This window comes from Saccopteryx bilineata, chromosome 4 (assembly GCF_036850765.1).
Source record: "Saccopteryx bilineata isolate mSacBil1 chromosome 4, mSacBil1_pri_phased_curated, whole genome shotgun sequence".
Taxonomy (NCBI): domain Eukaryota; kingdom Metazoa; phylum Chordata; class Mammalia; order Chiroptera; family Emballonuridae; genus Saccopteryx; species Saccopteryx bilineata.
The window spans coordinates 75543355-75564515 of NC_089493.1; the positions used below are offsets into that span (position 1 = coordinate 75543355).

At 39.9% G+C, this 21161-nt stretch overlaps 1 protein-coding gene, 1 non-coding gene and 1 pseudogene across 2 annotated transcripts; 2 read left to right on the plus strand and 1 right to left on the minus strand.

The window, feature by feature from the left end:
* Positions 1-867: 867 nt before the first annotated feature.
* Positions 868-20332, minus strand: BLOC1S6 (biogenesis of lysosomal organelles complex 1 subunit 6). Its single transcript, XM_066276536.1, has 5 exons — positions 20128-20332; positions 14417-14558; positions 6310-6397; positions 3045-3131; positions 868-2637 (listed from the first exon to the last, which is right to left on the minus strand). Exons 1-5 carry the CDS (start codon positions 20207-20209, stop codon positions 2518-2520), a joined length of 519 nt encoding a protein of 172 aa, XP_066132633.1. The 5' UTR covers positions 20210-20332; the 3' UTR covers positions 868-2517.
* Positions 10482-10557, plus strand: TRNAD-AUC (transfer RNA aspartic acid (anticodon AUC)). Its single transcript has one exon. It is a non-coding gene; the product is annotated as a tRNA-Asp (tRNA).
* The window catches only part of LOC136335457 (large ribosomal subunit protein uL3m pseudogene), a 39640-nt pseudogene continuing 38784 nt past the window's right edge, over positions 20306-21161 (plus strand).

The window sequence follows — 21161 nt, forward strand, 5'->3', positions numbered from 1 at the left end:
CACTACTTAAACCTTTAAGCAGACCAGTTCTTAGCACTCAAATCTAATGCCTTCTCCATCATTGTGATCAGAGGAATTGATTCCAGTTTATCAAAAGTGTAATAAATGTACATTAAAAAAGACACACATGCTAATCACACACCTTTACAGATTCTGCACAATCTCTGTGTATAAGATTGGGAACCAATGGGTAGTAAAGATACTAAAACAGTTAATAACATACTCTCAATTTTAAACAATGAAACTTCCTATTTCCCTCACAATAAGTTTCTACTTATAATATTGGGAAGGAGGGGCAATATCTAGAAAACACTAACAATGTCATGCCGCTTCTTTGTGAAAAAGCTCTTTTTACCAATTTTCCACAATTCTTGTCATTATCTATAAAATTGGTAGTTGATATCTATCATTCTATTTTAAAATTTTTTTTTTAAGCTTTTTTTTTTTTTTTTTTTTTTTTTTCATTTTTCTGAAGCTGGAAACAGGGAGAGACAGTCAGACAGACTCCCGCATGCGCCCGACCGGGATCCACCCGGCACGCCCACCAGGGGCGGTGCTCTGCCCCCCAGGGGGCGATGCTCTGCCCATCCTGGGCGTCGCCATGTTGCGACCAGAGCCACTCTAGTGCCTGAGGCAGAGGCCACAGAGCCATGCCCAGCGCCCGGGCCATCTTTGCTCCAATGGAGCCTTGGCTGCGGGAGAGGAAGAGAGAGACAGAGAGGAAAGCGCGGCGGAGGGGTGGAGAAGCAAACGGGCGCTTCTCCTATGTGCCCTGGCCGGGAATCGAACCCGGGTCCTCCGCACGCTAGGCCGATGCTCTACCGCTGAGCCAACCCACCAGGGCCTAAAAATTTTTTTAAAGCACAAAAAGAGTAACTATATGTAAGGACACACAGCAAATCAGAGGACAGAACTAGCGATTAGACCAGGCATGGCCAACATATGGCCCGCAGGCCGAATCCAGCCCACGTAATGAGTTTATGCGGCCTGCAATTAAATTTTTAATATTCTCCGCTACTTTAAAATCTCAGCTACTCAGAAGCAGAAGCATCTTTGATGATTGGAAATCGAGATATTTAAGAAGATAATGATACGCAGAAAAGAATTCCGCGTGTGACTAATCTAGGGTTAACTTCCAATAATTGGTCGAATGGATTCGCAATAGTTCTTTATTTTTTTTAAAAATTCCATTATAAAGATTTACAACTTTTGTACTTGTCTGTACTCGATATGAACTGTTTGACATTTAGCGGCGATGTAAAATCCACATTCTTTTAGGCGGAGTTTCCCAGTGCACACCCAAGGTCAAACAATTCGTTATTTTTGTGGGCAAGTGTGCTGAATCAAGTGGCATTGTAGCATAGACAATAGCTGCAGTTGATAACTGAAAATGTGTCCAGGCTGTTTGTAAAACGAAATAATTGTTTTATTTGCAATATAACCCCTTCAAGCTCATTCTATTAATTAAATGTTGTTTCGATTGATTGTGATAGTTTGGATATTTATATGGTATGTAACTATATTTTTATTAAAATATATTTTTATTAAAATAATATTGTATATTAAAATTTTTTTCACTCACACTTATTCATAAACAAATTACATAATAAAATTTTGTTTACTTAAACGAATCATTTTTGTATTTAACATTTTTTAATTTTAATATTTTGTCCAGCCCATGAAAAAAGTTTTCTTTCTAATCTGGCCCGAGGGCAAAAACTGTTGGCCACGCCTGGATTAGACCTTCCATTTGGAAAGTTGAGCTCACTACCTTACCAGATTCACAACTGTATCTCAGTGTGTGATAATTCTTAATAAGTATAGATATATAAGTATATTTGAGTGTGTGACAGCTCTACCACCACCCCTGCCAAACTTTAGGATAGATACACACCTACCATGAATGCAGAAGCTACATAAGAACTAGAGAGCAACGATGCTAAGAGGCGGATAGGGCATATGTTTAGTGGAATCTACCATTTTTCTATCACGTTCTTCACAAAGACTTATACCACCTCTTCCAGAGCATATGTGATTCAATAGTTGGCATTTCTCCTTAATCAATCAATGAAAAGGCAATTGTTTAAAACCAGCACTGAATTGTCAAAAAGCCAAGTCATTTCATAAAATATAAAACTTTTAAATCCAGTTAATAAGAAGCTTAAAAATTCATACTAATTTTTAACCACTTCAAGTCTAGAGTGGTAAAAAGCAATCAAACCATTTCCAGTTTATAAATGATTCAAGGCCAAAATAATGATTTTTAAAATTAAAAAAAACAGAAGTTGAAAAATTACCCATACATATCCACCCAAGTGATACTCTGTCTTTTATTTGGGGGAAGGAAGCTTCTTAAATGGCTAAAATGAACATATAGAGACAGCACACCTGGGGAAAGGATTTCAAAACAGGACACAATGGTGTAAGGCACCACCTTAACTTCAGTCTACACTTAAGTCATCTTAAATCCAAAGAATATGGGATGCAGAAGGAAACACATACAACACATTCAACTTGTCATGTCCTTTTCGCTGGTTTAGCGGTTAACTGCTTTTCTCTTTCAAATTCTTTCTCTCGTTGCTGCTCCCTTTCCAGCTCTTCTTTTTGCCTCTTCTGCTGCAGCTTAAGTGCTCTTTTCTATGTCAAAAATTCAAAAACCAAGAGAATAATTAAGGTTTATAGGTTATGGCCTAATTTAAAAATGCTTGGATGTAAGGTAATCGATATGTATTACTAAATTTCATATTTAACTTTTAAATTCATTTTGGGTAACTTAAGGTCTCCCTGGAACAAAAAAAATTTGTTACTACATTAAATGAGAATTACAGTGACATATTCAAAGAATATGAGCCTACTAGCCCAGCTTTTAGTAGAAAATCCCAGGGTGGGGTTCAAAAGAATGTTTTAGAAAAAAACAATGTACCATGAATTAAGTATGTTATTGTATAATATATGGATATATAAGTCAGAAAATGAATACTGAAAACAACCAGACAATTAAACCTCTACTTTTATAAAGAACGTAACAGAATTTCCCTACTCACTTTTAACTTTGACGTCTTTTCATGAAGCATCAACATTTCCTTTCTTATATTCACCAACTTGGCATGATAGTGTTTAGCTTCGGTGAACTTAACATAGAAAAATAAATGAAAAGTCAAGTTAAAACAGACTAAACTATCAAAATGGATAAATAAATCAATGCCTAAATTAGAGTTCATTCTTCTAAAATTGGCCAGATTTTTTAAATCCTTAATTATCTCCACAATTTAATTCCAAAATTTAAATTTCATTTAAATCATTAGTAGGATGTTGAAGGCACTTGATTCAGTTCAGATTGAACATAAAAATTATATACAAATAACATTTTGCTTTAAAAAAATGCAATATAATCCTAAAATTTAAGACTACCCAATAATGCCATCAGTTTCATTTGAGAAAAATAAAACACTCTCTCTGCCTTTACAGGGAGACATCAAGCCAGGATACAAAGGACAGCAGTGTCTGCCCAGCAGGAAGAGCCAGGCTGTGTCTCGAGAGCTGGCTGTGGGCTCCTGGAGCCAGGCCAAGCAGAACTGCCTCTGTAAGGACCCTCTTCTTCCCGAGGAGTTATGGGTATAGACTTTCCATCTCAGCCAGAGATGGCAGAAAAGGAAAAAAAGCACCTCATATCTCACTCTCAGGCAAGGTAACAGGAAGAGAAGACCAGGTAACAAAAATTAGAGAAATGTCAGTAGAACCGGACCAGGTGGTGGCACAGTAGATAAAGCATCAGATTGGGACACAGAGGACCCAGGTTCGAGACCCCGAGGTAGCCAGCAGGAGCGTGGGCTCAACTGGTTTGAGCAAGGTTCACCAGCTTGAGCCTAAGAGCACTGGCTTGAGCAAGGGATCACTTGGTCTTCTGTAGCCCTCTAGTCAAGGCACATATGAGAAAGCAATCAATGAACAACTAAGGTGCCACAAGGAAGAATTTATGCTTCTCATCTCTCTCCTTTCCTGTCTGCCTGTCCCTATTTGTCCCTCTCTCTGTCTCTGTCACACACAAAAAAAAGAAATATCAGTAGAGAGATTAGTAACTTTCATGTAGCTATACAGAAAGTCCTAGTCTGGTTAACTCTAGAGCTTACACACCCTTTTACCCTCCCTCTCTTCCTCTGTCCCTCCCTCCCTCATTCCCTCTCTCTCTCTCTCTCTCTCTGTACCTTCTAATTTTCAGTTCATAAACAATAATGAGAACCACTCTGAGGCTGAGAGAAGACCTAGGAAGATTTAGTTTCTGCCCTTCAGACAGAAGCAACAGTATTACAACTGCTTAGTTCATTTATCATTCATTCATTCATTCAACAAATATTCCTAAGTCAGTATAGCCTTGCCCTCCTTGTTCACAAGTCAGGAACTACAGAGCAGAAGACTTTGTATTTACTCTGTCTAATGCTAGAAGATGAACTTTCTTTTTGACTGTTATAAAAGGAAAAACATCAATAAGCTACATTTGTCCAATTGATTAAAAGTCCATTTACTGAGGTATGTATGAAAGTGTATAACGGGTTAGGAACCTATGGCTTGCAAGCTAGATGTGGCTCCTTTTTTTTTTTTTTTTTTTTTTTTTTTTTGTATTTTTCTGAAGCTGGAAACGGGGAGAGACAGTCAGACAGACTCCCGCATGCGCCCGACCGGGATCCACCCAGCACGCCCACCAGGGGGCGACGCTCTGCCCACCAGGGGGCGATGCTCTGCCCCTCTGGGGCCTCGCTCTGTTGCAACCAGAGCCACTCTAGCGCCTGGGGCAGAGGCCAGGGAGCCATCCCCAGCGCCCGGGCCATCTTTGCTCCAATGGAGCCTCACTGCGGGAGGGGAAGAGAGAGACAGAGAGGAAGGAGAGGGGGAGGGGTGGAGAAGCAGATGGGCGCTTCTCCTGTGTGCCCTGGCTGGGAATCGAACCCGGGACTTCTGCATGCCAGGCCGACGCTCTACCACTGAGCCAACCGGCCAGGGCCATGATGTGGCTCTTTTGATGGCTGCATCTGGCTTGCAGACAAATCTTTAATAAAAATAATAATAACGTTAAAAATATAAGACATTCTCATGTATTCCAATCCATTCATTTCCTACCGCTTATGTTCATGGTTGTGGGTGGCTGGAGCCAATCACAGCTGTCCTCCGGGACAACACCAAATTTTTATTGGATAATGCGTAATGTACACAGGCCACTGTATGGCTCTCATAGAATTACATTTTAAAATATGTGGCGTTCATGGCTGTCTTAGCCAAAAGGGTTCCTGACCCCTGGTATATAAGATCATGCAAACCAAGCTATATGTAATATCCTTGAAGAGAAAGGTAGTCCTAGGTTCCTGATTTTTGTTAATCTCATTTCTTAAAATAAAGAGTATAGGTTCCTCTCATCAAAAAGCTATAGAGCTTCTGATGAAATTCAACTATTAGCACTCATATTGAAAGCTATAAAGGGTCTTGAACTTCAAAGGGTCCGTTTCAGCATTAATTTGTTGTAACACTATAAAAATGCCATACAATTAAATAAAATACAAATATTAAAAATGATGTAATTTATAAAAGGACATGCATTTTCCTTAAGGGAAAAAATAGTATCCAGAAGATTTTTTACTTTTTAGTTCTCTTTTATTTATTTTTATTTTATTTATTTATTTATTTATTTTGTATTTTTCTGAAGCTGGAAACGGGGAGAGACAGTCAGACAGACTCCCGCATGCGCCCGACCGGGATCCACCCGGCACGCCCACAAGGGGCAACGCGCTCTGCCCCTCCGGGGCGTTGCTCTGCCGCGACCAGAGCCACTCTAGTGCCTGGGGCAGAGGCCAAGGAGCCATCCCCAGTGCCCAGGCCATCTTTGCTCCAATGGAGCCTTGGCTGTGGGAGGGGAAGAGAGAGACAGAGAGGAAGGAGGGGGGGCGTGGAGAAGCAAATGGGCGCCTCTCCTATGTGCCCTGGCCAGGAATCGAACCCAGGTCCCCCGCACGCCAGGCCGACGCTCTACCGCTGAGCCAACCGGCCAGGGCTAGTTCTCTTTTATAAAAATAAAGATCTACTCCAGACTTTCATAAACAAGTTCTAGTTCCTATCATAAGTTCAACATTTGAAAGATAACATTTCAAGACAGTGGAAGTTCCAGTAAAGTAAAACAAAATTTCCTATTAAAAGACAAATTCTAACCTTTAAAAATTAAAAGAAAAGATACCAAATATACATATGTACAAAGTGGGGAGGATAAATCCACCTATTTCTAAAATAAGATGTCATTAGGTACATCAACTAAATCATACTTACCAAAGCATTAATATCCAACATGGAATGACATTCTTTAAATTTTGAAATCTCTTGTTCCAGTGTGTCTAATAATACAACTTGGTTTTGTCTGAAACAAAATCACACAGCCAAAATAAACATTATATACTATTCAGTGCTAGTTCATTAAAAGGAATCATATTCAGCCTGACCAGGAGGTGGCGCAGTGGATAGAGTATCAGACTGCGATGCAGAGGACCTAGGTTTGAAACCCCTAGGTCGCCGGTTTGGGCGTTGGCTCATCCGGCTTGAGCACGGGCTCACCAGCTTGGGCACCGGGTGCCTGGCTTGAGCATGGGATCATAGACATGACCCCATGGTCACTGGCTTGAGGCCAAAGGTAGCAGGCTTGAAGCCCAAGGTTGCTGGCTTGAGCAAGAGGTCACTCACTCTCTCTGCTGTAGCCCCCCAGTCAAGGCACATACGGGAAAGCAAGTCAATGAACAACTAAGGAGCTGCAATTAAGAATTAATTGATGCTTCTCATCTCTTTCCCTTCCTGCCTGCCTGTCCCTATCTGTCCCTCTCTCTGTCTCTGTCACTAAAAAAAAAAAAGGAATCACATTCATTTTGGTTAATGTTAAAAGTAGAAATAAGTTGGAAATGCACTGATTCTTCAAGACTTATTTGGTTTAGCATTATTTTTTTTAAATAATATTCCAAAGCCACATTATAACTAAATGTGTCTTTTATTGTTGCCTCAATTTCAGAATCTAGTAACTAAAATCATTAAATAATTTAAAATTATTTTTACTTGTTATTTTTAGCAACTTTCTGTATTATCTCAAAAAAGATTTTTATACTATGTTGCCCAATAAACTCCATGTTTTATATATATTAAAATTTGAGGAATACCACAAAAGAAATGAGGAGCAGTGACAGTTTAGAGATGGAAGAAATGAAATTTCAAGGGATAATAAGTCTAAAGGGATAAATAGAAAGCAAGATTAAAAAATTTTAAAAAGATTAGGAATCACAAGATTCCCCTACCAATAATCAGTTGTGTAACCTTAGAAATTTAGTTTATTTCCCTGGGCATAAATTTCTTCACTTATAAAGTGAGAATGTCAGAACATGTCATTTCAAAGATTCCTCATAAAAATTCTGATTCAAAACTTTCTATTGAGAAAGAGAAGCCAAATTTCCTAATATACTTCTCTAGATCAATCAATGCAAGGATCACAGAAACAAGTGATATTGAGGGGTCACCTAATGAAAATATTTATTGACAAAGAAAAATATGATTTTCTTGCAAAACTATGCTAAACAAGGTACAATGATTAAGAAAAAGAAATAAGAATGAAGAGAGCCTGACTGGTGGTGGCACAGTGGATAGAGCATCGACCAGGGACACTGCAGACCCAGGTTTAAAACACCGTAGTCACTGGCTTGAGCCCAAGGTCGCTGGCTTGAGCAAGGGGTGACTGGTGAGGTTGGAGTTCCCCAGTCAAGTACATATGAGAAGCAATCAATGAACAACTAAAAGTGCTGCAACTACAAGTTGATGCTTCTCATCTCTCCCCCTTCGAAGAAGAAGGAGAAGGAGAAGGAGAAGGAGAAGGAGAAGGAGAAGGAGAAGGAGAAGGAGAAGGAGAAGGAGAAGGAGAAGGAGAAGGAGAAGGAGAAGGAGAAGAAGAAGAAGAAGAAGAAGAAGAAGAAGAAAGAAAGAAAAAAAAAAAGAAGAAGAAGAAGAAAAGAAGAAGAAGAACAACAACAACAACAACAAAGGCTGGTTGGTCAGAGCTAGGGTAGGAGGTCATCAGTCTTTGCACCTGGTCCTGAAGTCAGCCATGGTGTAGCTTGTCTTGTTTTGCTGCTTTTCTGGGCCTGGAGATGAAACACAGCCCACGCCTAGAGGTTATCTCTAGTTTGATCAAAACTCTGTCTCTGTGGTCAACAACCCCAGGCTTTGTTCCTGATGTGGGTCAGAACCTCACTGTCCTGAGGACTTCATGCTCAAGAGAGTAGTCATGCAAAGGCTTGTACAATAGTTGTATGAGGCTATTCTCCGGTCTCTTGTTCCTCCTCTAAGGGGGTCTACCGCATGACTAGAAACATGCCAGAGGGAGAAACGCAGGGGAGCTCCGAACCACATGACCAGTCACATGAAAGGTCAGGGGGTCTTAACCGCATGATCAGTGATATGCTAGGGAAGGAAAGGTCACAAGGTCCCACCCTACAATACTTGTTTTCCCAGTTTTGCCAGTTGCTAGGCACCTGGGCACCTGGGGCTTTCTACCCTGGTGACCTTCTGGACCTAGAGAAGAAAAGGAAAGAAAATAAAAGGTATATAGAGAAGAAGAAATAAATAAAACTATTTTTCTTCACAGATGACATTAATGTCTTTAGAAAATCCCAAAGAAGCAACAAAAACCCTCCTGGAACTATTATGTCAATATAGCAAGGTTTCAGTTTGCAAGATTAATATACAAAAGTCAGTTGCTTTCCTAGATACCAGCAGTAACAATAACCACCTCAGATGAAATATTTTGGTATAAATATACAGGATCTATATGTTAAAAGTATAAAACTCTCAAGAAAGAAATTTTTAAAAGATCTAAATAATGGAGAGATATTTCAAGTACATGGAATATAAGTCTCAATATTAAGGTATCAATTTCTCCCAACTTGACTTGATCTATAGATTCAATGCAATCCCAATTTAAATTCCAGTAGGTTACTATGTAGATACAATAAGCTAACTCTAAAGGCAAAGACCTAGAAGAGCCAATATATTCTGAAGAACAAAATTGGAAGACTTACACTACCCAATTTCAAGACTTATAAAACTATAGAAATCATGACAGCATGGTATTGGTGTAAGAGCACACCAATCAACGGAACAGTATACAAAGCTCTTAGAGCCACACAAATATAACCAACTGCTCTTTGACAAATGCACTGGAGAAAAGACAAGCTATTCAACAAATGGTAAGACAACAACTGGACATACACATACAAAACATTAGTCTATATATACACATACAAAAACACAAACCTTACAACTTTCATAAGAATTAACTCAAAATGGGTGATGATCTAAATGTAAAATGTAAAACTTGTAGAAGAAAATGCAGGAAGAAATATAGATGACCTTGATAAGGAGACGATTACATACAATACCAAAAGCATGATCAACAAAAGAAAAAAAAATAGTAAGTCAGACTTTTAAGATTAGATACTTCTGCTTCACAAGTCACTGTAAAGAAAATAAAAAGATAAACCACACATGTGGAGAAACTATTCACTTAAAACATTGAGATTTGTATCAAAAGTATACAAAGTAGTCTTAAAACACAACAATAAAAAAATAAACAGCCCAATTGATAAATGGGCAAAATATATAAAAAGAATGAAATCTTACCATTTGCAGCAACATTGATGAACATGGAGGTTATTAAGCTAAGTGAAATAAGTTAGTCAGAAAAACACAAGTACCATATGAATACACTTATATGTGGAATCAAAACAATAAAACAAACAAAGAGAAACAGACTTAGAGATACAGAGGACAAACAGATGGTTGCCAGATGGGAGGAGTTGGGAGGATTGGGTAAAAATGTTGAAGGAATTAAGAAGTACAAATTGGTAGTTACAAAAAAGTCACAGGGATATAAGGTACAGCACAGGAAATGCAGTCAATATTATTATAGAAGAATCACTTTATAAATTACATAAATATCTAACCACTATGCTGTATACCTGAAACAAACATAGAATAATACTGAATGTCGCCTGACCTGTGCTGGCGCAGTGGATAAAGCATCGACCTGGAAATGCTGAGGTCGCTGGTTCAAAGCCCTGGGTTTGCCTGTTCAAGGCACATATGGGAGTTGATGCTTCCTGCTCCTCCCCCCTGCTCTCTCTCTACCTCTCTCTATCCTCTCTAAAATGAATAAATAAAAAAGAAAAAAAAAAAGAATAATACTGAATGTCAACTGTAACTGAAAAATAAAAAGAGAAAATAGTCACAAAGATGTAAACTACAGCATAGGGAAAATAGTCAATAATGTTGTAATAACTATGTATGGTGTTAGATGCATACTAGACTTATGGAGTGATCAACCTGTAAGCTATATAAATGTCTACTCACTATGTTGTATACTTAAAGCTAATATAATCTTGTATCAACTGTAATTAAAAAATAAAATTTAGGCCCTGGCCGGTTGGCTCAGCGGTAGAGCGTCGGCCTATCGTGCGGAGGACCAGGGTTCGATTCCCGGCCAGGGCACACAGGAGAAGCGCCCATTTGCTTCTCCACCCCTCCGCCGCGCTTTCCTCTCTGTCTCTCTCTTCCCCTCCCGCAGCCAAGGCTCCATTGGAGCGGGGATGGCCCGGGCACTGGGGATGGCTCTGTGGCCTCTGCCCCAGGCGCTAGAGTGGCTCTGGTCGCAACATGGCGACGCCCAGGATGGGCAGAGCATCGCCCCCTGGTGAGCAGAGCATCGCCCCTGGTGGGCGTGCCAGGTGGATCCCGGTCGGGCGCATGCGGGAGTCTGTCTGACTGTCTCTCCCTGTTTCCAGCTTCAGAAAAATGAAAAAATAAATAAATAAATAAATAAAAATAAAAAAAAAAATAATAAAATTTAAGCCTGACCAGGTGGTGACACAGTGGATAAAGTGTCAGACTGGGACACAGAAGACCCAAGTTTAAAACCCTGAGGTCGCTGGCTTGAGCTCGGGCTCACTAGTTTGAGTGTGGGGTCACTGGCTTGAGCCCAAAGGTCTCTGGTTTGAAGCCCAAAGTTGCTGGCCTGAGCCCAAGCTCACTGTCTTAAGCAAGGGGTCACTCACTCTGCTGTAGCCCCCAGTTAAGGCACATATGAGAAAGTAATCAATGAACAACTAAAGTGCCGCAACAAAGAATTGATGTTTCTCATCTCTCTCCCTTCCTGTCTGTCTGTCCCTATCTGTCCCTCTCTCTGTCTCTCTCTCTGTCTCTCTGTCACAAAAAATAAATAAAGCAAAACTAAATTTTAAGTAAATAAAATTTTAAAAAAGAGAACAATAAACACACATGCCCTGTAAACAAAAATTAATAATAAAAAGTATTTTAAAAATTTTAATATGTGGGCCTGACCTGTGGTGGCGCAGTGGATAAAGCGTCAACCTGGAACCCTGAGGTTGCCTGTTCGAAACCCTGGGCTTGCCTGGTCAAAGCACATATGGAAGTTGATAATTTCTGTCCTCCCCCCCCGGACCTTCTCTCTTTTTCTTTCTCTCTCTCTCTCTCCCCTCTCTAAAATGAATAAATAAAATCTTAAAAAAAAATTAATATGTGCTAAATAAACATCTGTTGTATAACCATGAATTAGTCTGATCTTTGTTCCAGGTTCCCAGCATGTCTATTCTAAAACCCTTGGAATTTCCCAAAAGATAGGAGTATCCTTTTTATTCATGAGCCCCTTGGATCACACCTGAGTTCATGCTAATGGGGTAACCTATGGTGGGCCCCTAGTGCTTCAAGATGGGGGCTGGTCATGCCAGAAACATCAGTCATGTGGTCAGAGGACTGCGATTTTGAGTCATGTGATATCAGCCCATTCTCCTCAAAAGGGCAGGGGACTGGAAACTGAGTTCAATTACATGATCAATGATTCAATCAATTATGCCTACTTAATGAAACCCCATTAAAAACTCTGGACACCAAAGTTCAGTAGAGCTTCCTGGTTGGTGAACATATCCGGAGGGTGATGTGCCCTGATTGCACTCAGAGAGGCCACAGAAGTTCTGTGTTTGGGGTGCCCTCAGACCCTGCTTTATGTGTCTACTCATTTGGCTGATCCTCATCTGTATCCTTTATAACAAAACTGTAATTGTAACTACAGTACAATGCTTTCATGACCCATAAGCCTAGGGACTCTAGAAGAAGGTTCCAGAAAATATTAAGCTACAACATAGTAGAGGGAAATTATTTAATTTCCTTCCCCTTGAAGTTCTATATAATCTGTGGTAAATATGCTGGGTGTGATTGTAAAGCCCTGTTGCAGTATCTAAATAATCCTCTGAGAAAAAATGCTGTTTCCTTGGAAGGTCCAAGCCTATATTATCTCAAAGACAGCTCCACTGAGGCTACTCACAATTGTACCTCTTCCAGCTACTTTTAGGGACCAGGATGCTAGAACCTCTTTTTCTTTCTTTCCAATGTTCTTAAAATGACAAATACCTATAAAAGACTATTCATAACCTTTCTTATATATAAAGCTAAACTTTGTTCTTGGTCATCCTTATCCACTGTGAGCTACAAAGTAAACTTCATTTCTGTCTATCACTACCTTCTCCTTTACATCTGTAGCCCTTTTTCTATAATGATAAAGTGCCTTAATGAACATTAAACAATTGGATGACAGGGCCAGGACTAGGACCCAGCATCCTCTTAGTCCACTACTGTTTCTACTGCATCTTTATTACTAGTGAAATTTGTGGGAAGATGGATGAAAGAGATAGCTACTAGAAAACATTTCTCTTTTTCACTTCTTTGAAATCTGCTTATTTTTCCTTAACATTCAAGATATACAATAACTACTTATTCATCACATTCAACTGTTAATTCCAACACTATTTGTGTAATCTTTTCCAAGGTACTTAACCCCTCTAAACTTCAGTTTCTCCACCTGGAAATAGGAATAACATTTGATACTTCATAAAGTAGGTATTAGTTGAGCTATGATATGTAAAGTGTGTAGTAAATAAAATAATAAACAGTAGCTGATTTTACCATAATCATCAAAATCATTGCCCATGCCTAGGAAGTGGGAATATTCAAAACACTAAATTTTAGCCAATGTCTTCATCAATTAAACTCTTCAATTAAACCTTGACTCCTAGGTCCCTGACAGTAAGGTGATATCCAGATGTTGTGTTTGCAGAGTTTCTCACCTTCTGTCAGTCTATGGTACTTCATCCAAACTCCAACAAGATCTTTATCTTTATTTTTTGCCACAAGGATTGACTGGTGTTAAAATACAAGGCACCAGGGATTACAGAAATCTCACTTGAAACTAGCAGAAATCTAGAATGTTGCCAACTGCTTAACTACAGTAGCGTCCACATGTAGTAGATAGAACATAGTACTACTTTTTTTTTTTTAATGTTTGTTTGTTTTTTTAGATTTTATTTATTCATTTTAGAGAGGAGAGAGAGAGAGAGAGAGAAAGGGGAGAGGAGCAGGAAGCATCAACTCCCATATGTGCCTTGACCAGGGAAACCAGGGTTTTAAACCGGCAACCTCAGAATTCCAGGTCGACGCTTTATCCACTGTGCCACTACAGGTCAGGCCATAGTACTACTTTTTATACTCATCTAACACCTTAAAATCCAAGGGTTATAACATTAATAATATTTATAAAATGCACACAGTTGTTATTTTTCTCTTTTTGCCCTAATAAAATCTTTTGATATAAGTTTTCAAGGGGTAGGTCTAGGAGAAGCAGCGCTGAGAGCCAGTTTAACGATGACCATCACAAAAAAGAAACAATAGGTCAGCTGGGCAATTCAGAGAAGTTCTGACCCTAGAAAAGGTAGAAACTCAGTCTACTGTTTCTGGGTGGGAGCTGATTAAGTCAAGGGTGTGTATTTGCATACTGACCCTACTCTACGGTTCCACTCTTCCTTATCCTGTCCCTCTCTTAATGTTTCCTCCAATTCTTTATTTAGTAGTAGAGGATGAAATGAAACATCTCCAAAAAAAATGATGCTTAAGGATTTCTGGGAACTCATGAACCAGTGATGAATACAAATGTGACTCTTATTGAGGCAATTCTGCAACTGTACTCAGAAACAAGTGTACACCCATTCTGCAATATCCCCAATAGGCAATACTTTTGTAAAATAATAGTAAAACACCAAAACTAATCAAAGAATCTAGATAACATTTAGGAGTACTTCTTAGAAGTCACTCTAGAAGTATTCATTTCACTTTTTACATTTAGATTACTATGAACTCCTCCACTCCTGTTTGCTATCACTAAATACTCAACTGTATGAAACGTTACACAATAATAATATTTCCTGATGCAGTATATGCTTATACATGAAATGGTAACTGTGGCAGAGGGAAAATGGGTGCATCTCTGGTTTTGTTCACTCACGTGAGTTCCTGGAGGGCTTGTTTGGATCTCTGCAGATCTGGAAGGTAGTGAGAAAGCAATCCTTCTGCCAACTGCTCCACAGCTTTGTCTTCTACGGTCAAGTCCTCTATTAACCCTTCATCTGGAGAAGTGTCACTTAAACCTGTCCCCAAGCAAAATCAAATTTAGGAGGCTTTTAAATTGACACAGAATAGAGATTACAAAGGAGGCAGGGAAGAGAGCCGGCAGTGGGGTTCAGTGCATGCAACACAGGGTAGTACAGGTATCCTTCTTTTCTCTTTAACTTTTCCCTTCAAGCATCCTCTAAAAAATGGATTATGAGCACTCAGAACATGTTTCAAAGCTATGAGTATAACACAGAGTCTACATTAAAAAAATATAACATATGCTATATTCTGTATGGTTATGTATTTTTCATGACAGAGGATTTATAGTTTTCAATGGAAAGGAGTCTGAGGCCTAAAAGTAGGTAACAGTCACTGACTGAAACAAGAAATTCTTCTTTTCAAAAGCATGCAATACATTTTTTAAAATGCAATTCCTATCTTTTTTATTCATTTCTGTGTGAGTAAAAGTATGGGTCAACTAACTGACCTGTGGTGGCGCAGTGGATAAAGCGTCGACCTGGAAATGCTGAGGTCGCCGGTTCGAAACCCTGGGCTTGCCTGGTCAAGGCACATATGGGAGTTGATGCTTCCAGCTCCTCCCCCCTTCTCTCTCTCTGTCTCTCCTCTCTCTCTCTCCCTCTCCTCTCTAAAAAATGAATAATTTTTTTTTAAAAATGTGTATTTCGCATATAGCTTGATATATTATTTACATGTAAAAGGAGGGCTATTTTATCATGTTAGGAGATGAGAAATTTTCTAACAATTTATTCTCCCCTGAAATCAACACCTTTATTTACTATAAAAAATAATGTATAATTGTCGGGAGCCGATCAACAACTGCTGGCTGACAAGGTCACAGCAGAAGACCCACAACTGCTGGCTGACAAGGTCACAGCAGAAGAAGACCCACAACTGCTGGCTGACAAGGTCACAGCAGAAGAAGATCAAAAACTGCTGATTGACAAAGTCACAGCAGAGAAGACCAATGGCTGCGGGTTGATGAAGTCACCCAAAGGAGAGACACAACGATACTTCCCTCTTTGACTTTTTGAATTAATCTGGCCTTATATCCCCCCTTTTCTGGGTGTGTGCTATTATTTATGGCACAGGGATAATAGTACCGTGCTTTCCCTGTAGATTTGTAGTAATTTCTTTGGAAATGAGACAGAGGGTGTGAGTTCCACAGAAAAGCCTGTAAGCCCCTTGAACTGGGCTCGTAAACATAAGAGGCTGGCTATGATATCCCTCGTAAAGGGTTAAGTTTGTAGGAGAATTTCTTCTTAATCACCTTAGAAAGAATAGATTGTGACTTGTGAATGGGTAGGAGGCAGTGGCTGTGCACAGAGCACCTTTCGGCCTTCACTTAATTCAACATTTTTCCTCCCTAACCTTTTCATGTGATAGAGTAGAGAAGCATTCCTTTCTTCTTGCTTATTTGATCTGCAGATAGTGGTACACTCTGAGAAGAATAGAGTTAGAACTTAGCTAGTGTTTAAATATAATAAATAATATTTGACTAGACAATAGTATCTTAGGTAAGGTATAGTAGAATGGTCCATTGTGTGGCCTAGGATGAGAGCGCAGTCGGCAAGAAAAGAATGTTTTACTAAGAGAATTGTTTTTTGACTAAAGGCAGTTACTGGGCTTTCTCAGTGAGATGTTCTCATGAGATTTATATACTTTCCAAGATTTTTTGATAATGAGAAGAATGTAGGGGAATCCATAGAAGTAATAACAGTTAATGTCTTCTGAAATTATGTTGCTACTAGGCTATCTTGCAAGTGCACTATGTATATCTTTGGATGAAAGCTACTCTTAATGTTATGTCAATTTCCTTATGGGCAAGCCTTTTAGAATCTTGTGAGAAAAAGTAGGACACTGCATAAACTCAAGGCCATTTACCTGAGCAAGCGGTGGTCCATTGTTAGTCCTTAATGATTTCGTCTGCTAATCTCTCTCTGCCCCTTGACTCACAACAGCAGTAAAGTTAGTTAACTATTAGTACTAATACTTTAAAAGCTTTTACCGATGTTGTTATCGCTATTCAAGTTATTTTGTACTTTGAATGATTTGCTACCTGCTTTGTAATTTATAGATATAAATTAACTGTTATCTGGAAACATATAAACATAGTGAAACAAAAGCAATGATTAATACCATGTAATTGTAACTCAGCGTGTGTGTATAAAAAGGGAGCTATAATAGCATTTGGCGGAGATGCCTGGCAGTAAATGCTAACTAGAGAATAAAGAGAAAGAAAAGAATTCGGCTCTCTCACTGGATTCGCGCCGACGCCGTCTCTTCCTGTGGGACCCCTGGATTCCCCCCGGGGCTGGACCCTGACATATAATGTCTTGTGTGTAAATGTAGGTGTCATGGCAGGAACTCTGCCTTATACTTTTCCTTTAAATAAAAGCAGTGTAAGCATTGTGCCAGCCATTCAAGACTGTCTAAAATGAATACTCATCAATCACTATTTCTACCAAGGAAAGTACAAAACAATTGCTAAAAAGGGTTCAGTAACTGGCTTGTAAGATTTCATAATCACTGATTTAGAATGAGAAAAGAATGAGACGGTCACATTATTAAACTTGTACTCTATAAATATTTTTAAACTCTGAAACATCTCTAATCATCATCTGGTAATAATCAGTAACATCAAATTAGATGATTATATAAAATACATTTATCACAACACATTGCTTATAGCCCATTTTCAAGTATAGTTTTTACCACAGATTTGAATTTGGCAAGACTGAGGAAAACAACATGTTGTCATATTCAAAATAAGCTTTTGAAGATCAAAATAAAATAGTATGGTTTTTATTTTGATCCTGAAAAAATATGAACAAACTTTGGAGTTCTCAAAGTTGCAAGGCAATATTCAAACAGGTAAGAGCTAACTAAAACTTAAGCACTCCACAAACGAAATAAAAATATAATAGTAAAAGTGGAGCATTTAAGAATCATGTCACTGATTTACCATCATATGGAAAGTATTATCTGAGAATTAATGCCATTGCTTACAGCTTGCTTATAATTACAGTAAAAACAACAGCAACTCTCTTTAAGAAAATATAAAAAATGTATTATAGAGAGAAAAAACACCCAAATAAGGACATTTCAAATCTAAAGAATAATAACTAATACATCTCCCTTACAATTTACAAGGGTGGGGCAAAAGTAGGTTTACAGTTGTGAGTAAACAAATACAGTTTATTCTTATAATTATTTATTAATTATTGTATTATTTTCCATACAAACAACTATAAACCTACTTTTGCCTTACCCTGTATACATTTTAACTCATAAGCCCCACTCCCTCCCTACCCTGCCCCAATCTTCTAATTAATTATTGGAAGTGTCTAAGTTTCCATGTTTTTACATACATTTAGTTAATAAGCCCAAGGTACTGTATTGTGGGAGATTAAAGAAAAAGAAAGGATCCTCACCCTATTCATAGAAGAAACATTTGCTGCATATCTACATTATTGTATTATACTAGTTTGAGTACAACAAGAAATTAGGCAAGTCTCCTTCCATGAAAGGGTTCAGTATAGGAGAATCAGAGAATATGAGAAGTGCCATTAGACAAACAGAAACTCATGGGGGAATTCGGAGGAGAGAAAGATCACTTTCACCAGAAAAGTCTGGGAGCAATTCCCAAAGGGGATGTGGGCATTTGCACTGAATCTTGAGGAATGAATAAAATTTTCATTTCTTTTTGTTCTTTTCAAATGTTACTCTTGTAAAAACAAAGCACAAAAGAAGGGGGGGCATAAACTGAAAAGTAAAAATACTCCTTCTCGTGTGCTTAGTTACTCTGGAGTTTCTTTCACAGCCTTCAAGAAACTGTCTTTGCATACCCATGCATAAACCCTATTTTTATCACAAATGAAATATTCCTATCAAACCAACACATAGATCTTAGACTTCCCAGCCTCCAGATATGTGATAATAAAATGTCTGTTGTTTAAGCCACCAAAACTATGGGACTTTGTTATAGCAGCCCGAGTAGACTAAGGCACTTATAGATGAGTACTTAGATTATTTTCACTTCCTGCTATTTCAAACAATGTTGCAGTGAGGTTTCTTGTTAATCTTTGCATATTTGCGTCACTGTTTTTGTAGGACAAATTCTTGGAAATAGACTGATGGGACAAAGAGTTTACATATTTTTAAACAGACATTGCAAAACTGCCTTCGAAAGAAATGCCACCAATTTACACTCCCACCAACAATCTGAGAGCTATTTCCAAATAGAAGGTGTGAAGACAGCACTGGAAGAGACGCAATAAAAGAAAAAGAAGCAGCATTAGGAAAGGTGGGAATATAGAATTGATCTGGACAGAAAAATAGTTGGAGCATGGGACATATGCAGTAACGAGCTATAAAAACCATCTGGACAGCCTAGAAGGACTCCAGTGCCAAGCTAATGGGTTTGACTATTTATTTAGTAATAGTTAGGAGCCATTTAAGGTTTCCAAGCAGGGAAATGTCATGACTGGAGCTTTATCCTGAAGCACTGATGTGAAAGCAGTGAGAGAGATGGGGTGGAAGAGTGAGAGAGTGGAGACAGATAGCATTTCAACTGTTGTAAGAGTGAAATACAAAGAGGAGCTGGAAACCGTATAGTATTGTAGAATCACCTAGATTAAACAGAGGTAGAAAGCAAGTGAGAAGAAAGAGTCCAGGGTGCTATCAAAGTTTTCAGTGAGAGTGACTTGGCACCATTAATAGGATCAGATATCTACTTTTATTTATGTACATGCTTTAAGGGCGATTAGTGCAAAAGAACCATGTCAAGTATCCAGCAAGCAGATGGAGAATCAAGTTCAGAGGGACTCATATATACAAGAAAGTCAAATTTATAGAAGCAACTTAAGGAGGGAAGAGAGGGAGATCACTGAGGAAAAGCATGACCAAGAAAGGATGAAGCACTATTTGGGGGTAGCCACTATATTTCCAGAAAGGGAGGGAGGTAAATGAAAAGGCACATCCAAAGTCCTGCAGCCTTCTACATTTAGGGTTCCTCATCTGCACCACAGAACACGAAACTGCTTGGAGTGACTATTTCCTCAATTCTCCCAAGAATGGTACAGAAAAAGGACCATACTGGATGCACAGCAAGTCAACCCATTACTATTCAACGGCTGCCTCAGGACCTTAGGGCTTAAATCTCTCTCAGAACTCGGGTAGAGAAAGATTGCTGGAGGTACAGGGATGCAGTAACGTCAACAAGCAAGATGGAGTATTTCATGAGTGAGTGGTTAATAATACTGGGTATACAAGTCTCTAAGCTACAAAGCAATCATCCTTGTGACAAATTCATCCTCAACCAACAACGCGAAACAAAGAACCAACAATGAGCTGGAGTCGCATAAACGCAGAACGACTTCACCATCAACTGCCCCCAACTGCCCCCAAAAACACCGCTTCCCCCTCCGAACCTCGTTTCCCATCCCTTCCGCAGGGCAGGAGGGCCGGCGCCGACCCGTTTCCTCACCCCTCCGGGGCCTGAGCCTCCGCAGCTTAAAGTAGCTGCCTGCCGCGGGGCGCCCGGTGATCCACCCATAACACCGCCGCCCTGCCCATAATGCCTACCCAGCGTCTGCTCTCCGGCCCCCTGACCGTGGGGTGGCCGTGCCAGGACCTCGTCCGAAGGCAGCGGCCCAGAGACACTCATTTCCCTCCCGCTGGGAGCAGGGAACCGGTGGTTGTGCGGTTAGCTGATCAGAAACTGTCAGGAGGGACCAAACGCCCGCAGCTCCCAGCCGGACAGATGCAGCCATCGCACCCGGCAGTGACGGAAGCGGAAGTCGGAGAGCTCGGGGCACGTGACTGCAGACCCGCGCCAGCCCCCGCCCTCTCTACATCCTCCCAGGCCGCTGAGGGGGAATTCCTCGCTAACTTCTTGTCCGACCGACAGTCAGCTGTGCGGGGTCCCCTCCCAGCGACCGAGGCGGGGACAGGCGGCATGGAGAGAGGAGGGCAGTGAGGGAAAGGACCTGTACCGGGTGTTCTCGGAGACCCGCCGAGCTTCGTTGAACTGGGCGAGCAAGGAGGCTTAGTTCGCTGAGTCCCTGAACAGTTATTCAATGTTGTACCCGTGTTGAGGCAACAGAACAGGGACTGCGTGCCTCCCCTGCCATTTGGACCGTTAAAAAGTTCAGTGTTTACCTCTCTGAGCTTCAGCCTTGCTAATTGGGGGATTGGCCAGGATTCCCGTCTACCCTTGTAGATGGCAGGTGAATGATTTAAGGCCTGGATTGCAGCATCTGCTGCACAAATTTAGTCATATTACTCGAAACTGCACTTGCTGAGATCCTGTGCGATGATGTCATGAATTTTGATGAAAAACACTTACAAATGGGCAGAGCAACCTCAGACCAAATAAATCCTTCAGCTATTCTCTCCCTACTTAGATCTCACCTGGACTGTAATAGTGGTCTCCTAATACTGCACCCCAAATTTGCCTATCCAAACAGTTTTCCATGCTACAGCCAACGCTGTCTTTAAAAAAAAAAAAAAAAAGAAAAAGCGAGAATTTATGTCAAACCTCAGAAACTTGGAATCTGCAACTCCACTGCCTTTATTAGTGCATTGACATCCCCTCTTTGGCCTCCCTGTCAGAGTAG

Excerpts from the sequence above, each read along its gene's own strand:
- BLOC1S6 (XM_066276536.1), bottom strand. The coding sequence starts at position 20,209 with ATGAGTGTCTCTGGGCCGCTGCCTTCGGACGAGGTCCTGGCACGGCCA. Across the intron at positions 14,559-20,127 it reads GGCCGGAGAGCAGACGCTGG|GTTTAAGTGACACTTCTCCA; the intron begins GTAGGCATTATG and ends GCTTGGGGACAG. Across the intron at positions 2,638-3,044 it reads AAAAGACGTCAAAGTTAAAA|AAAAGAGCACTTAAGCTGCA; the intron begins GTGAGTAGGGAA and ends TTTTTGACATAG.